We start from the raw sequence: 17,619 nt of genomic DNA, 5'->3' as shown, positions 1-17,619 counted from the left end.
GGTCCAGTGACCTGCCTAGTGCTACTTTAAATTTTTCCAGAGATTTAGAGAAATTGCAGTGTTGGCTTTTACCTACATGTAGGTAGGCAATTCTCTTTAAGAGGGAGAATTCTCTACCACCATTCTCTCCTCCACCTCTAAACCTATGAATGGGTGGCTCATGGCACTGATATAAGAACTGTGCCAATTTATGGGATGCCTACAGATAAGAGCAGCCCTGGACAATGCTGCTGTGCAAATAAGATTTTAAAAGAGACCATTTAACTTCCAGTTTCTTGTACAAAGAAGGCTCCCAGGAAAAGAGCAAAGCAAAACCAAAGCAACCCCTGCACTGGGTCTTCTTGCCCACAGTTTTCTGGAGGACATGGATGCTCCTTGTCAGTCTGAACATACCCTGTCTATCACAGGGCATTTTCAAGTCCTTACCATCACTTCTCTTCAGCAATCTTAATGGGGGATGTTGAAATATTATATTGCAATTGTTGTATTGAAGAGAAAAAGAAAAAAAAAATAATGAAATTATTTATACTTCCAGGGAAGAAAACAATGAGATGATATTGTCTTGAATGACCTTTCCTAAGTATGGGGATATAGCATCTTACACAATAGACTCTTGGTTCATGTTTCAATTACTGACCTTTACTGCGGAGAAAATTAATGCAATTTTCATCGTAATCCACCCGTACAAATAAGATCCATACGGAAGGTTTCCACATGCTGAATCTAACTCAAATGGAAAATGTCAGCTCTTTGCTACTGGATGGATTTGACTTTAATTTGTTCAGCTGGAGTCTTTTTGAATTGGGTTCATAAAACTTTGTATATCTTCGGTACCTATTTTTGACAGAGAATTTCCTACATTAAAGGCATTGAATTTTTATTCTTTGTTGATTTTCTTCCACTTCTGTTTTTTTTCCAATACATGAGATACTAAACATTTCTTGGAAGTTGCCAAATAACTTGGCTTAAAGCCACAGTATCATTTGGTTCTTCCCTGTTACATTGCACTAGCCAAGCAGGACTACACTGCCTCACCACAGAACAAAAACTCTTAAAAAAAACCCCAAAAAAATCAACAAAAACTTCACATAGAAATTGTTGTTGATTTACTTTGTCTCTGATTTTCTTTGAATCAGTTACCAGACCTGAAAATGTAACTAAATTAATCTTTGTCTGTTGCGGAGATGTAAATTTTTATTCAGACAATGGAGAAGACTCCAAGGCTCTTTTCAGTCTGGTGCTATGACACAATCATTCACAGGGTAACTGTCTGTTCTTGAAACTCTGCAGTCATTATCAGAAACAGAAAATAAAATAAAATAAATAGAACTAGTCAAGAATCAGACAACTTAAACTGAGTTGCATGCAGCTTGTCTATACCTTCTTATTGGCAGACCAAGGATGCTGCAGTGATGTAATTTTAAAACAATCCTCGCTGAGGCTGACAGAGCCCAGAGCTGACAGGACACAGCCTGAACTTTGTGTCCAAGATGGCACAAATCCCAGCAGGCATTTATCCAGGGAAGAGCTGGTGCCAAAGGGACAGAGCACTGCTATCTTTTACAGCCCTCCGTGCTGGTATGTGGGGAGGGCAGAGGGGGAAACGACGGGGGAGTCAGCAATTAAGCCCTGTCATTTAAGACAGATAGTCTAGGTGGAGGGAGTTAATCTGCTCTTGGGTTTTTGAACTAAGTGTCTGTGTATTTATAATTTGTAAACAGTTCATCTCTTCGAGGGTGTGTTACAATTCCCAGAAGCACGGTCTGTTATGTCTAACAGGCAGCAGAACCCAGAAGGGCTCTGTGTGCAAGTATTTTGATACAGCAGGATGACAGGAAACAGAAACAGTGACCTCGTACACCACAACCCAACTAGCAGATTTCAACTTTGGGAGCTCTTGTATTAGGGAGGAAAAAAAAATACACAGACTTCTTTTTAAAGTAGACTTGTCTGTTTAAATGTTGACATTGCCATGAGATAGTGTCATAAAATTACATTTTTCTTACACTCCCCAGAGAGCACTGGCCACCCTCAGACTTGGAAAAGTATCTTAGAATGTACTTAATGTAATTAAAGATGTACCTAATGTACTTGAAGATGCAAGTCATGGGAGTGCAAGCATGGCCCATCACTGCTGCACGGGGGTACACACAAGGCACAGGAAAGACATTAAAGCAATTCTGCACAGCACTGGCCATGGGACAAATGTAGGGGCTGGCAATTGTCTCTTCTAGCAACTCTGTGCCAGAATTCCATCCATAAGAACTGGAATGTTGGGATGTAAAGTGTTATCTTTGTGAGAAAGCCTGCTGGGGGTATCTGCCGTGAGAGGCTTCAGCCAGAGCTACCAGCTCTGTGTCAGAGAGTCCTGAAATTTGTGTGGAAGGGAGACAGAGGCAGCTCCCATTAAAAATGGCAAGGCCAAACCATCAACAGCTCAATGCTGACTCCCAGGAGTTTTACCAAACCTGAACACTTTGGTAAAATAAACCAAGAAAGGGAATGACAGCAAAGCTGTTTGGGGGGAGACCAAAACGAAGTCATTAAATCCATATTGAAGTGACCCTGTTGTATTTGTACCGAGAGAACCAAAGTCACTGGAGTTAAATGTAGGGCAAGTGTAACCTAGAATATCTTAGCAGCAATGAATCTATTGCACACCACAGGAAACAGAGGATTTGATACCTATTTAGTACATTCTTACTTCTCTTTTCCCACCTCAGCACTTGCAAGGGAAAAACAGGAATATTAAAATAGAAAAAAAAAATAAATGGGATTGTTACAGTGAATAAGTTACACCTTTAGGCATCACACAAATAACACAAATGTCTAGAACCAGGTACCCACTAAATAGAAATTATTGACTTCTACAGATACACAGTATTCTTTTGAAAAAGATGCAACTTTCATTTAGCAACTTTTGAAGAGTTTCAGATATTGGTCCATTCACTTGACAAATTTTACAATACAAAAAGTAAATTATAAATGAGAACATTTAAACAACTACTGTGTGTTGCAAGAAACCTGTAATTCAGCTGGATTGCCTAAACTTCACTTTGTAACTTTGATGGATTTCTGGCTGCTCATTAAAATATAAGCACAGCAGAGGAGCAAGTTAAATTTAAATAACTATTCCCATCAATTAGTCTGCTGAGCTTCAATCCTAGGGTCTGTGACTGAGAAGAGTTAAGGTGCACTCGCTAACTGCATTATTGATTTGCTCCTTAATGATCAACAATTTCACTGTAGCATTTTTAAAACATAGAATATTCAAGAAGAGTCTTATTAACTTAGTATGCAATTTGAAAGTTTCACATCCCCTCATGAACATTTTCTTCCTAACAGCTAATGTTCCTTTGCATGCTGTTGCTCGTTAAATAATTCCTCACCTTTTAGCTTTAAAGTATTTATAGATTATCAGATCCTCCTTCACTTACTTATGTTTTTTCAAGCTGTATACATTAAGTTCTCTTAATCTTTCTTCATATGTCATGCCCCCTAATCCTTTTATCATTTGTCACTGTGGTTTGATAAACTTGGAAAAAAATCCAATGAATTTTTCACAGTGAGAAGAATGAGTAAGTATGTTCCAATAAAATAAAAACCAGGCCTTGCCAATTCCAATTCTTTCCACATTTCAGCTGCTGAACTAAAACTGGTTTTTTTCCCAGGCTCTGAAAGAAATGCTGAGAAAATTCTAACCAGCCCTCCACAAATCACACCAATTCTGGCCTAGTGAAGTGGAAATGCCAAATTGTTTGGGGAAAGCCATTAGCGGGGAATGTCAACCAGCAGCGAGGGGGGATTGCACATCCTTGTGTGCATCTCTGCACCTCCTGCACCACACACACCCCTGCAGGAGCACATCCATGAGTGTGTGTGCCCACTGAGAGGCCAGGCACAGCCTGGGGCTGCTCACAGTCCGTTCTTGCTCAGGTCTCGCACAGGGATCACCAACTCTGGGATGCTACACAAACCAAACCCTCCCTGCTTTCAAACCTGCCAAGCAGCAAACTGCTGACAACTGTTTTAATACAGACAATAACTGAAGATTTATGGAGAGATTATTTGTTTGTGTTCTCCCACCTTTCCTCTGATTCTAGCCAACACAGTTGTGAGATATGCTTACCTTATCATCTTCATCCTCTTCTTCATACAAGCCCATAAGCTCCTGCAGAAGCAGATGTCCATGTTACAAAACACAACAATTATTTTTTAGTGACAGGCAATGTTCAAAAAGCTTATGATACTCCCACAAAGTTTCACTATACAATTTTCTCCCACTTCTATTGAAAGTCATTTAAAAAACCCACCACTTTCTCCTTTCCAAAACAGTGTTTTTTATTCAAGGACTTTTCTTTTTTGTGGTATTCTGAACAAAGCATGCAATACCCTACACAAATTTTAAGTCTAAATAAAGCATTAGTGGCCGTGTCCAGTAATCTGAAGGCAACAGGCTTTCAAACACATTGCCAACTTTTACTATCTGTAAACAGCTTTGTTCTCAGTCTTGCAAATGAACCAACTGGTATGTCAAGGCTGAGGACTCTATACTCAACTTGTTCCATCCCCACTGCCACAATGACTGCTCCCTCCCTTTAGGGCCATTACTGCAACATTAGACTTTAGAAAACACATTAGTGTGAACATAATCAATCTCACAGAGAATCCCAGTCAGATTTCTATGCAGCATTATTTCCTCCCTTTAACTTGTGTGCTGACAGGTAGGACAGAAAACAAAAGACTTGGCGAGGGCTTGGAATTAGGAGCACTTGGCTTTCAATTCAGGTATTTAACAAGCTGAGCCTTTAACAGGGTCCTCCAGGGTTTTTTTTCTTGGTTATTTAATAGCTACATTTGAATCTGTGTACTACAAGTTTAAATACAGAAAACATGCAAAGAATGTGAAGAATCACAATAAAAAGATGTTTTGAATTTAGGGTTTCTTAGGGGGTTGGGTGTTTCTCTTTTGGAGTTTTTAAATTTCTTTTTTTCTTCTGAATAGCAGTTTCATCTAGGATGTAAAAGGTACTGGGAGTTCAGATAGCCAGATTTATTCTTTGGCTCTTTGCAATACCCTGAGCAGCTGAATTAACACTGATCATGGTTTAAATTTCTATAGAAGCTCCCCATCTGTAAATCATAAAACATTTTACCAATATTCACGAATTTAGCCTCCTGGCAAGTGGATCAGGAGTACAAGGTTAATACTGTTATTCACATTTTATAGCACAGAAATCAGAAAGAATTTGAGGTTCACTTTTGCAAAGACTCTTGCTTGCATTCCTCTGTACACACAAAATGTGTGTGCTGGCACACAAAAACCAAAGGCAGTGAATATCCAGCAAAGGCCTGAAGAAGCAAAAAACAAATAAATGACTGTGTAAAAAGCATTGGTATTTTGAAGAAAACCTTTTCTCATCTGCAGGACAGATGTGACTGGGGCTAGCACCTGATTGTCTATTTTTGACCTACAGATGGTTAGAATCATAGACACACATAAAAAAGGAATCAGGTAATATTAAAGGCACTTTGACTACTTGTTCCATATGATCCCAATCCTGCAAAGCATTTTGGCAGACGTCTGATTTTGCTTATGCAAAATGCACCCCTGAATTTCATGGCATGGCACTGCTTACAGAATGTGTGACAGGAAAAGAGCCAAATTCCTGATGGACCTTTCTTTAGTATTACCACAATTAGCTGTATTTTTAGAAATAGCCTTTTTGCAGAGTCCATCTGATGCTCTGCTCAATTTTTCTGTCTCATGTGAGACTCTCCTCACCTGAACATGCAACAAACTCACCACAGGATCAGGGAAGAGGCACTCTGTGTGTATTTTTTTTCTGGGTAGGTTATTATTGTTAGTTTTTAGTGCCTTTTGTATTAAAAACAAAAACATCTGTTTGCCTGGGATTCTCCCACATGGGAAGCTCTGCTTTTCTTGATGAAATCAAGTAGTCACTGAAGACACACAGTATCTTTCTGCATTATTCTGGACTTGGCTGAAACTGAAGAAAGGCATTTCTTTTACCATGTTTTCAAATTAAGCCTCCTCTGGTCTGGATAAAGCAACTTCTCCTGTTTTGTAAGAATCTTTCCACTTGGAAGTGGATGAAAACTAAACCAGGAGCAAATTTTTCACACAAAAACTAATAAAAATGCCATTGAATTTTTTAATTATAGGATACTATGCCTTTGTGTAAAATCCACTTGACTCATTTTAGGTAAAGGTATTCTTCATGGTTACCAAAGTCAATTATCTTTTAATCAAAAGTTAGAAGGAAGCTATTCTCTGACTTCCATTTCATTACTGTATTTATTTCCCTTTTAAAAACAGAATATTATGGATATTCATGAATTTACTCTCCTTTCTAGCTCGAATTACCATTGCTAAAGACAGTGGTCAACATCAAACAATCATTTCATACCCCAACAGTAGGACTTCATCACACTTGGTGATTATTTCTGTGTTTAAACCTTTCTTTCTCCCAAGTTAAAAACCAAAGCTTAAATTTCTGGGGGAAAAAACCAAAACATTTTTGGGTCTTTAAGAGCTGAGGATGGGAAAGAGGAATAAAAGCTTCTTAAGACCTCGGATCACAGGACAAGGCTTAAAAGAACTACACTTTCTTTTGGATTCTACTGACTTTCCTCTTCTGTGAAACACGAATCATGAGTGTCTTGCAGAGTGCAATGGCAGGAGGGGAATGGCTTTTAGGAACTTGCTGCTTTGCAAACCTTTTTTAATTCTACTTAAAAACGTTTGTAGGTATTTAGTAAGCGAAATCAACCTCCTACACACTCTCATCTTCTTCTCCTACTACTCTGAATGTTTTATTGCTCTAATTGAATAATGAAAATTGAGAGGGTTGAGGTTTCTTTTCAGTAGCTTTGAAACAAGAGTGTTGTTTAGCTACACAATCAACTTAATGCCAACAGAATGTGTGATGCTTCACTCGGGGCAAACTGGGGCTGCCAGAAATGTCACTCCACTTGCCTGGGCATCCTGGGCATTATTGACCTTCCCTGTTGTGACGAGGGAGAAGTTGTATGCAAAGAGCACCAGCAAGGCCAGGGGCACCATGTACAGCTCCACGGTCCAGACGGTGACCACAAACACCTGGAGAACACAGACAAGTGTGGAAACACAGAGACATGTAAGAAAGGCTGTCAGTCATTATCACTGTGCACATTCAGCCTTGAGTCTCTGCTAACCCCACCCGGATTGTTACTATTTTGGCAAAGAAATCTGCTCCCTCTCTTCTGTGTGAGCTCATTAGGCTGCTGCTTGTTGGCCTCTCCTCCCCTGTACCTGGGGAAGGAGAAGCCATGAACACGAGGTCAGCCCACTCCACTCCTTCCTGGGATCCCTCCAGCCTGAAAACCTTTTGTGCTTAGTGCTGGTGTACAACAGATGGATTAGAGAGGTCAACCTGCTCCCCTTATCAAGTTCTAACTGCCAGGGGTCCTCTCCAGGCTAGGGAAGAGCATTTTCCTCTCGTGCAACAGGAGCTCCCTTGTCACTGCACAGGGGATGATCAGCAAATGCATCCTCACCATTAATCCACCAATACTCTTGGCACAGCAGCACAGAGAAAGGACTGTCACCTTGCAGGAGGCAAGGCCTTAGGCTGCACATGATTCATTGTTTTGGAAAGGGATCCAGTCAGCATCGTCTCAGTTCTAATACTCTTGCCATTTTTCAGCACAGCATATTCTGATTTCACTGGTTTTTTGGAGTCTCTTTTCCTAAAAACCAGTATGAGTCTGTGTGTTTGGACTGGTATCTGACAAAACTCACCAGAAGCAAAACCAGAAGCCAAACTGGAACGGCAAAACACACAAATAATGTGATGGGGATCTAAAAAGCACGTAGGATTTTTCAAAAAAACTGCATCAAGCCAAACTGCAATCCTATCTTACAAGTACCAACAACACCTGAACAGACTGCAAACTTGGAAGGGTTGGCAATGAAAAGTTAATAAACTAAATCCAGAACTGCCATAAAATGTATGTTGTGATCCCATTTCCTTTTCTACTCAGACATAGTGTTTCCAGAACTGCCTAATGCTGGTAGCAACTTGAAGCTATTTTAAGCAATCTCCTTCAAAGACAAGGCACAAACACATTTTTCTGATTTTTCTTTCCCCAAAAGAAACTGGTTTGATCAAAAACAACAACCACGTTTTTAGAATAATACAGGTAAATGACTCAGATCCAGTAAAAGTATCTCAAACAACAACAAAGGGGAAAACTCTATGGGTGATGAGGAAACTAAATCTCTACCTTGCCTCATCCTTGGCTTGCCAAATACTACATAAAAAGACAATGCTGGCAGTTGTAGAATGGGACATTAATGGCAATGTATTTTGTGTTATGGACCTGAAAGTGTAACCACACTGTACCAAAGAAACACTTCCCATTGCGTTCAGCAGTGTGAGAATTTACACCCCCACAAGACAGCAGCTTTTTAACTTTTTAAACAGAAAGACTTGTCTGACATCAGACAAATGGACAGTTAATACCTGCCATGGGCCAAACATAAACCAAGAAACAATGCCTGTATCCATAACCTTGCCCAAACAGCACTTACATTTTCTGGAGTGCACCTGATTTCATGTTAGCTGTTGCTATGCAAGGAATTCGACTGTCATCCTGTTCTTGGCATTTGTTGGCCTGTAAAGCAATCTTCAAGATATATTCATTTATAAAATGGGCTGACATCCAGGAAATATATCCCCATGCTATTGATTTGCAGCACAGGAATGTGGAAGACGATTTGGTTTGGGTTTTTTTTCCTTTTTTGATCCTGTTGTTCAACATACTAAAAAATTAGAAGTGATAATGATTCACACAGCCACATTTCATATGTAAGCAAGGCAACAGAAACACGTGAATCCAGGCCAAGAATTGGTACTTGATTTGTCTTACAGGAGTCTTGCATAACTTTAGCTAATAAAACCTTCAATAGTTTTGATATTCCCAGCTAAAACGTCCCCCATAAATGAAAAGTTCTAACCTGAACAAGTTCCTCTGAAGCTATTCCAACTCCCTTGGATGAATATATGCTTGTCTTTTAAGACAAAGTGAAGGTGATAACAGCTTCTGTCTTACCCTAAATGTTACTTAAAGAACAAGGACCTGTTATTATACACATCTCCACAGGTATCTTTCTCAGGCACACACAGATTAAAAAAAGACATCCATACAAACATACATCTGATCCTTACGTAAATTCCTTTCATAGAAATTCCCATTTCCAGATATTAATTCAAAACATTTGCCTCAGCCCAGGGGAGGGGGTTGCATTTGCACCTCCTCCCTGGGGTACAAGCAAACTCAGCCTTCCCTTGATGCAGCAAAAAGACCCCACCAGCAGCCAGCCAGGCAAAGTCCTACAAGGAGTCAATGAAGCTCTTGAGGAACCTCTCTTCATTCACTCAATTGCAGGACTTGACCCAATTTTAGTGCATCTGTCACCATCCCATGTGAACATCACCCCGCTCGGCTGCAAGTGCAACACAACCTTGCAATCACAGGTCACTCAGGCAAGCTACGAAGCCAAGACCTTGGTGATTTTAGATCTTACAGTACATTTTGTGTATTATTAAGTTTCAGACCTCAAATAAAGCTTCATTACAAGATCTCACTGTGGGCTCAATGGGTAGCTGAGGCATGCTGTCTCCTCCTTTCTGATGCTGGCTGGTTAATCAACTGCTGAGTTATAACTCAGACAGTGAAGCTTTGATAGAGCTCCCACATCTCCTTAACAAGAGCTGCTTTGCTGCTATTGCCACAGTACAGGGAACTTTCATTACTGTGACACGACACAGACACAAGACAAATTGATTTAGCTATTCAGAAATTATTTAGCCTCGGAGGTATGGGAAATGATTGCTGTGAACATACAGTACATAATAAAAGTTCAGAGTGTGTTTATAGAGCGAATAGAAATATTTCTGCTGTTCTAACAGCCTTTTGAATCGTTCTGCAGCATCAGTTTACAAAGCAGATCCCAAGCAGGCCCATGTCCTATTTTATCAACTTTCAGGGAGCTCCCTGACACTGACCACAGCACCAGCAGCCCTGTGACACAGATACCCACTCCCCAAATGACAAGGCCCTCAATCATGCATGTTTTTACTCTCTCCTCAGTGATACTTTATGCCTGGGAGAAGTTCTTGAATTATGCTCCCTTAATTATTTTCTTATCAATAGTTTCATGCTAAAACTCAAGAATGCTTCAGCTGCTGATGTAAATAACAGCTAATGCAAGAAAGAGTATCTTCTTGATTTCTTGTCATCCCCGGTCTGCTTTTTCCTAATGCATAAACTAGAAAGAGAACCCATTAACAGGTTCAGATCACTTTCCCAGGGCCACAGAAGTCAGGGACACAAACCATGGCCCTGCTTCAAATGATCCAGTTTCAACAAACCATTCCTTTCTTCAATGTTTCTTGTTGCTAGACCAAGTTCTGTCAGACACAATCCATTACATTAATTGCTACTTTTTCTGCCGGGCTTCACACTGCTCGTGGGGGAAGTTAAAAGCACAGCAGCCAATTTCTAAACTAAGAGTTAAAGTAGTAGAATAGAGTTTTCCACACTACTCCCTTTAATGCAGTTTGAGAGTATAAAAGCCCATTATAGAAGTGAGCACTTTAATTCACAGCATTCTAAAACAATGATCAAAATAGAAACAGGAACGGGATAGACCTATCTTGAGGAAAAGAAAGGAAAAAAAGAGCTCTTGAAACTAATATTTAGACTAAAGCTCTACCTAAAAGACAACAGCAATATCACAGCCTTGGAGAAAGGACCACTTGATTTCAGCTGATTAATGTGTTGCTATTTCAAAGGGCCTAATAACTACAAGTTAAAGCTCTGGAGGTTTGGGAGCCGTTTCATCTGAAAATCATTGAAGAGGGGTCCAACTGTTCCTGTCAAGAAGCATGGAGTTTGAACAACCATGAGAGTGGCCCTTTTGACAGCAGCACAAAAGATGAGAGAAGGCAGTCTCAACTGAAAGTAAAAACAAACCCTTAGAAACACGTTTCAAATCTGGTTTTTCTGCCGCTCTGGTTCCAATTTAGCATCTGACTATTAAGACCAGATTTTAGACGGGTGTCTACTAAAATATGCCCATAAAACATTTGTCACCAGCAAACCCACAGTCATGGGATAGAACAGTTTTAAGAGGCTTAGAAACCTAGCACAAGATAGGATTTTCTGCGTGATTTTTCCACACAATAATTACAATTTTTCTAACTGTAAGATTAACAGGCTCTTTTTGACCTGGTAAGCCTTTTTGGTGCAGTGAGGGATGCTGTATTTTGTGACAGAATAACTCTTGGAAACGAGTGATGGGAGGAGAGTGATACATTCCATCAGATGGAAGAAATAAAAGTGAAAGGAGATTAAATGCATGCGAGGAACCTATGGTATAAAGTTATTTTCTTGGTCAGTGCAGGCTCCAATGCTAATGAAATGCCTCATCAGCAGAGCTGTGAAAAATATTGTTTGAAACTCCAAGTTTCAAAACCCACAATTTAACTGAACTCTAAACTTCTAACAGCTTCATCAAAAGTTTCCTCGCGATTTATAAACACGTTCTGTGTAACTTGTGAAGGCACGAGAAAAACTTGGGCTGATATTGCTGTGAACGTCCAAGTTTGGTTTTGAACTGAGCTACACTAAACCAGACCAGTGAATTTGATTTGAAACAGAAAGACGTGCTCCCCCTTATTTACAGGGGAGAGGAATTTTGTGTTTTTAACTTATTTCTGGGCTACAGACTTTCAAGTTGCCATGAATGCAGAAATGAAGCCCATAAAAAAGAAGAAATTTTTGAGAATAAATATTCAGAGATGAATTCTCGATTTTTGGGGGGTTTCTAAGCTTTCTGCTCCAAACAAAATACAGGATATAAGCCAATAACATAAGATACTGGCTCCCCAAAAGGGCACTCGAATCCCTTGGAGGCAATAAGCCTGTCGACAACAAATTATTTCTGACAGATACTTATTCCTGCCCTTAGACAGGGAGAGCACAAGAGCAGAGGAGAGAATGAACACACTCACAGACAGCAGTACATTTGTGCATATGTGCATATATAGCTGTGCATATGGAGACATCTCTTCCAGATATGGGCGATATGGATGCAGGAACACAGCAGTGCTGAGCCTCCACTGACAAAAATCAGGGTGCCTGGTGAGAGCCCAGCCTGATTGGAGTGCAGCAGTGAGGGTTGTGCTCCTGGGCTGGCTTTGCATGGAATAGTGAGAGTATTTAAAAAAAAAGAAGTTATGAAAAAGAATGGAAATTATCTTAATACAGCCCCATCTCAAGGCACAGCAAAAAAAAAGGTTGAGGAAACCACATAGCATGTACTTCCCACTGAAGATCCTCTTCCAAAGAGGCATTCCAGAGTCCTTGTGACTGATACCCTCCTTCCCACATTCACCTGATGCTCCCTCACCTCACAGTGTGCTCTTACTGCACTTCACAGCTGCGAAACTGGAGCTCAAGGAGGGTCAGTTCTGAGCAGAGTCACTCCCTCATTGCAATGCTGTGCTGGAGAACGTGGCAGGAAGAGAAATTACACTTAAATAAACCAGCACCGGCAGAAGAAACCTATTTACTTTAGATTCAATTTGTTTTTTGTGTCCCCGGCAGAAGAACGGGGAGCATCTCGACGGCGGCGCGGAACGTGCGCTGTATTGAACGGCAATGACCAAAATCAAAAATGACCTGAAGGAATGGAGGCCTTTAAATATTTATGCCACATTACAAATCATGTCTGCATTGCTCCACACACCAGCGTACAACTTACTAATTTTTTTGAGGGTGTACCAGAAGGCAAGAAGCTCTTTGAAGTAAGTGTGAGCACAACCGGAATTCAAAAACAAAGGCACAAAAAATCCACTTCAACATCCCAAAAGCCACACCAAAGAATCAAACTGTGCCCCAAAAAACCTCAGTCTGCCTAACGTGTGACTGCACAGAACCAAGAGGTAGAAATAAAGGACATGTTTGCACAATTTGTTTTACCATATGCATGAAGCTAATGGTTTCTTTTCCTCAGGTAATGCCTTGGATAACAAACAACAAGCCATGGTTGCCCAACCCAGTTTTCTGCATAGGCTAAATGACACAAAGCCATGTCCTGCTGCCATATCCACATCCCAACTCTTCCCAACTGCATCTTGCTGAGTGAATGACCCAGGATTAGCTCAAGGAGGAAAAAGGGGGCCCAAATTGCTGGGGAGTACCCAACTAGTGCTTGACAATTTACATCACATGTGAAGATTAAACAAGAAAAAGGAGTAAAAGAATAAAGCCTGTGGAGATGGATGGGAACTCTGGTCAGCATGGTCACAATTTTACAAAATATTCAGAAGCAAAAGAAAAAAAAAAAAACAACGTTCCCCACTCGCAACAAAAAAAAGATTCAAAGCCAATAAAAATAGTCCCAAAAAACATGTGAAAAAACTCATACTGTTTAAGTCAATATGTGTTAGGGCCTTTTTTGTCATTGCCTGATTTAGACTCTTCAGGGGGATCTCATTTTCTCTGCTGCTGGTAGGAAGTAGAGACTCATTTGTGTTTTAAATGAAAGCTGTGATTCATGTGCAATCACAGGACTCTTAAGAAATGGTGCTTTAAGAAGAAGCATGTTCTGCAAAAGTCGCAGAGAAATCAGAAGAGCTGACAATATTGCAATCTGTTCTCCACCATCCTCTTGGGACACTGCCGTCGGAAACTCCATCAGGGAAGGTTGGGATGCTACACTCAAGACTGCAAACACTTACAAAATGTCCCCACTCTGAGCCTGAATTACTGTTGTCATTACCACGTTCAATGAATTTATCCCCTACTCGTAACAATGCCTGGAATCAGAAAGAGATAACAACAAAACAAAAACTAAGCTAATTAAAAAGGGACGGTTTTCTTTTATTCTGATTATTTTTGTTACATTAAATGAGGTTACCCAGCCTAGAAAAGTGGAACCAAGATCCATGGATATATTTCTGTAATGAGGAGGTCAGGGAAGAGGCACTCAGTCTAAATTTATTTCACTGAACTTATCACTTGTAAAGTCTGTGTGTAATCTAAGATTTCTATATTGCATTCCAGCTATTTGACAAATACCTGGCACATTGGTCAGTGTGGATGATAATTTCCAACATGAAGGGGTGCAGGCCTGGGGGTGTCACCTCTGTCCTCTAAAATACATGCATTTAACCCTCAAATCCAATACCCACTAGTCTAGTGGGTGCCCCTGTCCAATTTTCTTGTGGTTCCTACTTTATCCCTAATCCCTATAAGAGGTTAAACCAAAATCAGCTCCAACAGGAGTTTTGGGTTCTATATTTATGTATGTACAACAGTTTTAGAGTAAAAGATTTCAAATCCTTTTAGGCGGCAGACACTGAAGAAATAGCTGTTTGCCAACATGCTGACTGGTCTAATTTTTCCCTCATGCTTTTATCTAACGTATTTTACATTTCCTGTGCCAAGTAAAATACAGTTAAGACCCTCAAGCAGTAAAGCTTAAAATCAGGGAAAAAAAAAAAAAAAGGAAAGAAAAAAAATATTACAACAGTTTTCTATGTTTTGGGGTAATCCTCTGGGGATAAGCCAGGGGAATAAATCTGCATGTTATTTCTAAAGGGGTTACTGTCACAGACTAAGGTGACTGGAGAAGATCCCAAAATAAAGAGGGGGTGACATGCAAGGGGGAAAAAAACAATCTGTTGCTTTATATCATAGATAACTTAAATGGTCATTTTTAATTCTCATGTTTTGATTTGATTATCAGTAGGATCACAGCTCTGGAATTATTCTCATACACAAAGTTACAATCTATTTTCAGGGAAGACAGGCATTATGCAAGTTAAAAGCCTGATCTTATAGTAAATAATTCTTCCAAAGAGCACCAGAAATAAAATATTTGTGCTATTTAAAAGAAGGCAAAGACGTAGGCAAATTTTATTTATTCTGGATAAGGTGAACACCTTAAAAGGGTCATGAAAAAAAAAATAATCATTAGCGGAGCTGATAAATGTCCACTTATTTGGAGATATATTTGTAAACATTTTGAGAAACATTAGCAACAAGAGACAGATGGTGACGTAATTGTTCACAGTGGAAGGAGTGGTGGTGGAAGTGCTCTTAAATTTGGGCTCTCAACTGGGTTCCAATTGGTAACAAATGGGAGTCTTAAATGATTATGTTTAAACTACTTTAATGACTCCTCCTTCACGTTCATAATGTAAATTAGAATGGGTAAAGGAAAAAGGGCTCTCTAATAAAGCCAACATGTTAAATTAGACTGTGTTCAGTGAGAATCACACATAAGGTTACTTCCCTGGCATCTACAGCTATGGCACAGGGGGAAAAAGAAAAAATCGAAAACCAGGTTTGTAGAACCTGGCAGTAAACCCAGACAAATGAGGAATAGATGATTGTAGCACCATTGGTGCAAAACTCCCTGGTACTCTCTATTCAAAAACCTCCAGTCCTAAAAAAAAAAAAAACATTTCCAGACTGAAACAGAGCAAAGGAGCAAAACAATACTTTTAAAAAATCCCAAACCAGTAAACCAAGACCACAAACCCAGAAATCTAAAAGCACCTCTAAAGCACATATAAAGCAGTGAGATTATATCTTTAAAGGCAAAGAATTCCAGATTATTTATCCTCTGTCCTTAAGCTGTACCTGGGATTCCCCAACACATCCCCATGCCAGAGCCCAGAAAATCTCTTTATCTGCCTGGGATAGATTTCCCACAGTGAAGAGGAGAAATGCAGTTCATAACCCCAGCCCTCCCCACACCTGACACACACCCAGGACACCAGGAACAGCGTGATTACACAACACTTAAACAATTCCAGCGGGTTCATAATCTGCAGTGTGACAAAATTGCTGCGTTACAGAACAAATGCATGGAGCTGACTGAGGCTCACTGTAATTATACCCTGGATATGTTACCATTGTAAGCTAACAGCAGTGACACACAAAAACACCCCCTGTATATTGACAGCATGACTATGTAACAGAGATTTTCCACCAGCAGACCTGTAGCATCTTGCTTTCCAAAACACAGAATAATCTTTAAAAAAAATAAAATTCAAAAAATTGCAAGACTCCCGCAATTTCAGGCAGCTGTTCAGGTAAAGCTAAAGCCAGGAGATTGTTTATTTTAATAAAGCTATTACATGTGCAACTCCAAATTAGGAATGGCAGGAGACTGGGGCTGCCTAAACCATCACCACCTGTTTGCCCTGAAAATCAATTAAAGTCACACTATCACAGCAATCCCTTCCTAGCTAATAAAAGTTATACAGCTTCAACATGCAGCTTTAGGTGCTTTGAGGGAATGTGCCTGAAATCTAAATCCTGAGTCTCACATTACTTCAACACTAAACACAACTCTGAACCACTGTAAAACTTGCTTTTTTGGGGTTAGAGAAGGTGTTAAGAGAAAAGAGATCCCGAAATGCTGTTTTGATGCAGTGGATTGAACTAATAATCAGTAAATTCTAACGATTCAGCCAAGAACATTATATAGAGTTTGAAGTAGGAGAAAACTGAAGTCCTTTATGACACATGCCTGTTCAACATATTCTGTGCTGCAGAACAGATCCAACTTTACAAGTTGAAAGCAAGGGCAGTAGAGACATCCCAAGTGTTTTAGTAATTAAACGAATATGCATAATGAACCATATGCCCAAAGGGCCTGTTCTTCATGTGGGCCAGATTTTTGTTTGAATTTTTAATTTTTATATACAGATGAAACATTTCATGTAATATAGCAACAGTGCAAAGGAACATGCTATGCAGGAAGGGAAGGAGGAACTACCCATCTGAGAACGATCAGAATACACTTGATGAATTCTGCTCCTCAATTTCCGATTCAGAGCCAAGAGGGCTTTAAAAAAAAAAAAAGAAAGAAAGAAAGAAAAAAATCTTTTTCTCCTTTGAACAGCTGTATTACTCATCTGCTCAGAGTCTAGAAAAGAGGCATTGAATATATGTATATTTATACAGGTCATATTTATACATTTATGTGTGAAATGGATTTGATACACCAACACATTTAGATGCTGCAAGACTAGCAAAAACACAGACACTATCAAATTGAAAAGCTTCTGATCCACCAGAAAAAATAACTACAGGATGGATCTCTGGTCAGCAGGACCTGTCACATTGTGTGAGCTGCAGTGAAACAGGACACACTCACATCTGTCTGTGAAACAGGAACGGGCATTTGGAAAAAGATGGGTCAAATTCCACTCCTGTTACAGTAATGTTGCCCTACTGTGAACGTGAGGATACCACAGCCTTGTTGCAGAAATGTTAAATCTCCCAAGTTCTCCTGGGGTGGAGCTGTGCTTCTCCTTTCTCAGTAATATTTACCTTTTTGGTAAATAGGAAAATTTTTTTGGCCATCCCTTCCCCTAAAGTACTTTCCAAGCAAAAGCAGCATCTTTTGCAAATGAAAACTATTTAAAATATCTGGACTGCCAAATAATAAACTGGTTCTTTTAAGTGGTTCTGATCCACTTAAAAAATTAGTGACACTGTTTTTTTACCACACTGACAGGCACTTGT

The 17,619-nt window shown here is 39.8% G+C and overlaps 1 protein-coding gene across 2 annotated transcripts in view; it reads right to left on the bottom strand.

The window, feature by feature from the left end:
• Positions 1-17,619, bottom strand: part of MCTP2 (multiple C2 and transmembrane domain containing 2) — a 118,504-nt gene that overhangs the window by 15,667 nt on the left and 85,218 nt on the right. For both annotated transcript variants that reach the window (XM_063169902.1, XM_063169901.1), the window contains exons 19-20: positions 7,001-7,123; positions 4,130-4,171 (exon numbers count right to left, since the gene is read on the bottom strand). In XM_063169902.1, coding sequence (XP_063025972.1) covers positions 4,130-4,171; positions 7,001-7,123 — 165 coding nt within the window. The remainder of the gene's footprint in view (positions 1-4,129; positions 4,172-7,000; positions 7,124-17,619) is intronic.

The sequence above is a fragment of the Melospiza melodia genome, chromosome 15 (assembly GCF_035770615.1).
Source record: "Melospiza melodia melodia isolate bMelMel2 chromosome 15, bMelMel2.pri, whole genome shotgun sequence".
Classification (NCBI taxonomy): Eukaryota; Metazoa; Chordata; class Aves; order Passeriformes; family Passerellidae; genus Melospiza; species Melospiza melodia.
The sequence above is the reverse complement of the archived record's forward strand: the minus strand, read 5'-3'. Positions and strand labels throughout refer to the sequence as shown.